Source organism: Aethina tumida, chromosome 1 (genome assembly GCF_024364675.1).
Source record: "Aethina tumida isolate Nest 87 chromosome 1, icAetTumi1.1, whole genome shotgun sequence".
Taxonomy (NCBI): domain Eukaryota; kingdom Metazoa; phylum Arthropoda; class Insecta; order Coleoptera; family Nitidulidae; genus Aethina; species Aethina tumida.
The window spans coordinates 57,876,078-57,882,235 of record NC_065435.1 but is presented as its reverse complement, the minus strand read 5'-3'; the positions used below and the strand labels follow the sequence as shown (position 1 = coordinate 57,882,235).

At 34.3% G+C, this 6,158-nt stretch overlaps 2 protein-coding genes across 2 annotated transcripts in view; both read right to left on the bottom strand.

Moving 5' to 3' along the window:
- Positions 1 to 356: 356 nt before the first annotated feature.
- LOC109609320 (uncharacterized) lies at positions 357 to 3,850 on the bottom strand. Its single transcript, XM_020025971.2, has 5 exons — positions 3,846 to 3,850; positions 3,358 to 3,397; positions 3,065 to 3,277; positions 1,182 to 3,009; positions 357 to 1,122 (listed from the first exon to the last, which is right to left on the bottom strand). Exons 1-5 carry the CDS (start codon positions 3,848 to 3,850, stop codon positions 446 to 448), a joined length of 2,763 nt encoding a protein of 920 aa, XP_019881530.2. The 3' UTR covers positions 357 to 445.
- Positions 3,713 to 6,158, bottom strand: part of LOC109609353 (uncharacterized) — a 61,100-nt gene continuing 58,654 nt past the window's right edge. The window contains exon 9 of the mRNA XM_020026006.2: positions 3,713 to 6,116. Coding sequence (XP_019881565.2) covers positions 5,440 to 6,116 — 677 coding nt within the window. The 3' untranslated portion in view covers positions 3,713 to 5,439. The remainder of the gene's footprint in view (positions 6,117 to 6,158) is intronic.

Sequence of the window (6,158 nt, the reverse complement as noted above, 5' to 3'; positions counted from 1 at the left end):
TTGATACTACACTAAATTATAAAAATATTGCACCAATTTTTAATAGTATAAAAATATTGCATTGTTTTCAAATTTGCACTCATATCACTACTAAGTTTTTTTATATATTGCATGTTATTTCTGATTAGTATAATTAATCTAACAAATAATAATTGTTTAAAATATTACACATTATTTAAAATATTTATTTACTAGTATAAAGAATCTGGAAAGTGTTCTCATAAATTTGAACAGTTATCTTGAAATTGAAATTGAACCATTGTACCTTACATCTAATATTGCATCTCTTAATTGCAAGGATATTGCACGTCCGGCCAACTTATAGTATATCACAATAGTAAGAAAATGTCTTAATATATACATAAACCAAAATATTTAATAATATATAAAATAATCCGGGACCATTTAAGTCCCAACTTAATAATAATTAAAAAATATTGCACATTTACTTCTTAAGCGACCCGTCATTGGTCACAGGAACAGCAGTCGTATAACTAATATTTTCCGAATCCGTACTGTCATGTCCATCGTCAACACCCATAACTCCACTATCCACCGATCCATATCCGGGCAAACTCATAGGCTGCCTGTGAAATCTACCAAAGAAAACTGAATGTGTTTCCTCACTTTCCGCCCCAGATTCACTGTGTCCGTCACCAAGACTTTCGTCAATCTCATTACCTCCTCCCGTATTATTTACCGATTGCTGCGTCTTTCTTTTCTTGATAGAATCGTTAGAATCCGTACTCAAATATTCCGATTCTTTCGGTTTCCAAGCAGTTCTCCAGGTTTTCTTGTTCTTGTTGTTCTTGAGATCGTCCACAGACATAAATGATTGCAATGTTTTTACCGGCAATCGGAAGTTCATGGAGTTATTTGTGTTGTGCAGGATAAATTGATCATTATTTACCTTTTTCAGGATTAAATCTTCAGCTTGGATGAAACTTGTCAGTATATTTCCATCTTTTTTATTTTTTTGTACCAGACATATTTCGTAATCATCGTCAACATGTTTTTTAGGAGTGTCAACCACTGTTTCATTGCTAGAAGCTGGAGTTTTCTTCTGATCGGCACTCCTGGGTTTCCTGTTTTTTGGAGACAAGATAGGCATCTGATTTTCACCTAAAGGACAAAATTGAAAATAATTATTATAATCGACAAAATATATCAAATAAAATTACCTAAAATAACTTTTCTTGGAGGTTTTGGGTGTTCACGTATCGGAGTATTGTCATGTGGTGGAGGCGGTATTACGTCAGGTTGAACATTACTTCCGTTGTCGTTGGTTTTTCGTTGACATCTTGAGTGTCGTTCTTCCAAAGTTAGTAGCCTCCCCTCTTCGTCGTTCAATTTGTCTAATGCATCGTTGGTATCTTGCCTGATCATTAATCCCTTAGTTTTTGCTTCAAAAATCTCTCTAAGACTTCCAAATACTCTGTTAAAATTCCCCGACACATCGTCATCAGTAACTGATGTTACAGTATCTTTCCTGAAGCTTCCGGTTGTTCTCAATTGAATTTGATTATGAGGTCTCTCCAAAGAATCTATATACTCATTTTCTTTGTTTACAGAATCAAATCTTTGTAACTTTAGTTTGCTAGGCTTACGATCCGAAGTGTCTGACACGTATACTGGTATATAATTGTCTGGACAATCTTCAACTTCAATCAACAACTTACCAGGCTTATCAGTACCTCCATCGTACCTCACCTTTAAAGTTTTATTTTCTAAAGTAGAGTAATTAGAACCTGTAGGCGTTGAAGGGGTACTACCATAATTATAATCATTATTTACGCAAACTTCACTAACCAAACTGTGGCCGTTATTTCTTTGCAACAATTCTGGTACACGATACAATCCTGAATCTAATAAAGCACCTTTCTTCATTACAATTAATTCATAATTATAGTCATCTTCTTGTAACGACTCCATATTAATTTTAAATATGGTAATATTTCCCGTTTTCTTGTTAATTATGGCATTTCTCATAGTCATCTCTTCGTCCATAGGCAACGCCGTGCTCAAACTAGGACTGGGATGAGATGAAGATATTTCTGCATATTCAGAAGGAGTGTGGTACCCTTTATTGACAGATCTCTCCAAACTGTCAGTCTCGTATTCAATTAAGTTACTGCATCCTTCAGGTTTTGTTGTGTCGTCGTTCATTAAGTTGTTTCTGTGCACTGTTAATTCATTGATAACAGCGTTCATTTGTTTTTTTGTCGGAGTTGGAATACGGTTCAGCTCGACTTTGTTATTTGCTACCATAGCTTCAATCATATCTGGCAGTGGAAAACTCATCTTAACATTCCTTGTTTCTTGTGGAGAAGTTACGTCGTAATCATTTTCTTCTTGAATTACGTTATTGTTGATTTCCTTGACAGCTTCCGGTAGTGGAGGTGGTGAAAGTTTAGGTTTGATCACAATCTTCTTTTCTTTAGGTTTGACTGCTTTGATAACAGCTCTATGTTCTCTGTCCGGAGAAATTCCCCGTTCTGAAGCAGGTCTTGGTGACATAACCCTCTCTGGACTTTGTAATCCAGTTGGTGGCAACGATCTAGTTGGAGATCTTAATCTTTTCGGTAGTTTGTCCTGATGTGTTTCCTCCTGGGATATGTCGTCAGAATTTGATTTAAGGATGGGCACATTCTCCAACCATCTTCTGATACTTTGTTGTTTGCTATCGCTGGTAGTTGTGCAGTTGTGACAGGCTGCAAGAGAGGGGATTTCTGGTAGCTTACCACACAACGTTTTAAAATCCTGAGGTTCACAATCTGGACAACCTGTACAAGTTTTTCTTCTGATGTTTTCTCGTTTCAGGCTTATGATACTGGTTCTAGGACTGACTGGTTTAGTAAATTCATACGAGGAATCGTAGCTTGGGTCGTTGTCTTCTTCTGGAATGACTGGCAAACTCGGAGTGAATCTCTCACTTTTCATTTTCTGTTTTGCTATAGTTATTTCCTCGCGGATTTTGTTCAGAAACTCAATCGCGGCTGGTGGTGGTGCCTATAGAAATCACAAATATTAGTTTTAATATGATTTGAGGGATCTAAAATTTTACCAGAAGTAGTTGTGGTTCGAAGTAGGCGGGGTTAAAATAAAGCTTTGTTCTGGCGGTGCCAGTAATAGCTCGGAGTGTTTCAGGCGTATCTTCTCGATTTTTCAACGTTTCCACGATTGAAAGGTTTTGTTCGGGTAATCTTTCAATTAAAAGCGACTCCTGATGACCAAGTTCTATGCCGTTTCCGTATTGATCGTATGATCTTCGATTATGCTGAGGATGAACAAGAGCAGATGTTATTTGATTTTAAAATTATATTTGATTATAGCGCTTATAAGTGTAAAATTGCAAACCTTACGTTTTTCATTTTTTCGTCGTGATTTTGAAGTACGACTGGCGTGGCGTCCGTATCAGAGCTTGTTGAATCACTGTAGATATTATCCCGTGGTGCGAAATGAGTCACCCCTTCTTCAGCAGCCGCCAGACTTTGACTGGCAGGGTCGATGACGTTGTTTTTTGACGCGTGATGTTTTTAAATAAAAAAAACCGAGGCAACGTTCATTAAACCAAGAAGTATCGTACAAATTGCTATGGCAACGTATTCAGACATACTTAGATGGGTGCTTTCTGAGTTAGATGCGGCATGAGCATCGGGAAAGAAAGCCACTGTACTAACATCTATAATAAATTTTTATTTGTTAATATTAATTTAGTCGTCCGTACACGTGGACTTACTGTAGAGATGTCTGAATGATACACAAAGCGAAAACAATGTTTGAAAGGACGAAGTCAGTTCATCGTTGTTGCCTAAATATCTGCACATTAAATAAACCAGAATCACCTCATACACTACCTCCATAAATCAATTTCTGGGGTACTGCTCCTTCCAACGATGTATTACAAAAGGTACATTTTAAAAGTTGGTGTTGATGAAGATACTGCCAAGACCCGATTGGTAAATGCCTTGGAAAATGAAATTGATTTGGTTAAGGATTATTTGGCGAATATCAAAATGGACCCAGATTATTCGAGTCGTGAGGAATTTTTAAAATTTCGTCTTACTTTGGCGAAATTGGACGAAATATCTGATATGGAATATATAAAAATTGCACATAAGGAAGTTTAAATAAACTACACTGTTCAACGGAATATATTACTTTATTTAACAACACATTAAACGCAAGTACAGAATAAAAAATAAAAATAATAATAAAAACAGTCTAGAAATGTAAACAAAAATAAATCAGCTTCATAAATACACTAAATTTATAACTTAAATAGGCAAAAAAAACAATAATGAAAAACAACAAACATTTAAAATTGTTTAAAATATTCATAATTCTCGATAAAAATTGTTTAGGTAAATTCGTAAAAAAATTGCACAAATTTCTTTGGTTAATTTTTAATTTAATATTTTAAACAATTTAACCATTCAACAAAACTGAACTGTAGTTTGGTTATGTAACAGTACATAATTGAGACCTTCACCCACCTTTTTTAATCCCAGAAAATCTAATCCCTCATTGTCCCAAGTATTTTTTATTTTATACAACGCACAGGTACCAGAAGCGTGCCCATAACATTATACGGTGCGTTAAATATTATTTATATACAGAATTATCCTTGTATATAATATATACACCTTGTTTTACTATTCAAATAAAAATCGTTCTATTCGCCTCTTATATTTCAGTACGACTTTTTATAACGGTCGTAATTTTCAAATTATTCGGTGAATGTTTGTGTGAAATATTTACATATGTACATTTAAAATATTGCATTGAACAAACATTTAATCTGCATTAACTAAAGTTTAAATGATGATTTATACAGTGCTACTTATAATTTAATAATTAGTCTAATACATTGGAAAGTCAATGGAGATCAACTTTATTATCTCGCGCTTACAATTAAATATTTAATACCACTCTAAATTATAAAAATATTGCACTAATTTTTAAGGTTATTTTCGAAATATAAAAATATTGCACATTGTTTTCAAAATTGCACTCATATCACTACTAAGTTTTTTTATATATTGCACGTTATTTTTGATTAGTCTAATTAATCTAACTAAGAATAATTGTTTAAAATATTGCACATTATTTAAAATATTTATTTGGTATGTTAGCTGACTTGTTCAAATTTTCAAATTAATTATTTTGAACAGTATAAATAATCTGAAGTGTTCTCATGTTATTAGAAAATTTGAACAGTTATTTTTATTGAAATTCAACCATTGTACCTTAACATACCTTACATCTAATATTGCATCTCTTAATTCTAAGGATATTGCACATCCGGCCAACTTATAGTATATCACAATAGTAAGAAAATATCTTAATATATACATAAACCAAAATATTTAATAATATATAAAATAATCCGGGACCATTTAAATCCCAACTTAATAATAATTAAAAAATATTGCACATTTACTTCTTAAGCGACCCGCCATTGGTCACAGGAACAACAGTCGTATAACTAATATTTTCCGAATCCGTACTGTCATGTCCATCGTCAACACCCATAACTCCACTATCCACCGATCCATACCCGGGCAAACTCATGGGCTGCCTGTGAAATCTACCAAAGAAAACTGAATGTGTTTCCACACTTTCCGCCCCAGATTCACTGTGTCCGTCACCAAGACTTTCGTCAGTCTCACTACCTCCTCCCGTATTATCCACCGATTGCTGCGTCTTTCTTTTGTTGATAGAATCGTTAGAATCCGTACTCAAATATCCCGAATCTTCCGGTTTCAAGGCGGTCCTCCAGGTTTTCTTGTTCTTGTTGTTCTTGAGATCATCCACAGACATAAATGATTGCAATGTTTTTACCGGCAGTCGGAAGTTCATGGAGTTATTTGTGTTGTGCAGGATAAATTGATCATTATTTCCCTTTTTCAGGATTATATCTTCAGCTTGGATGAAACTTGTCAGTATATTTCCATCTTTTTTATTTTTTTGTACCAGACATATTTCGTAATCATCGTCAACATGTTTTTCAGGAGTGTCAACCACTGTTTCATTGCTAGGAGCTGGAGTTTTCTTCTGATCGGCACTCCTGGGTTTCCCGTTTTTTGGAGGCAAGATAGGCATCTGATTTTCACCTAAAGGACAAAATTGAAAATAATTATTATAATCGACAAAAT

Coding starts and splice junctions, on each gene's coding strand:
- LOC109609320 (XM_020025971.2), bottom strand. Junction 3,278..3,357: donor GAAAAAATGAAAAACGTAAG/GTTTGCAATTTT, acceptor GTTCATCCTCAG/CATAATCGAAGATCATACGA. Junction 1,123..1,181: donor TCCAAGAAAAGTTATTTTAG/GTAATTTTATTT, acceptor TTTGTCCTTTAG/GTGAAAATCAGATGCCTATC.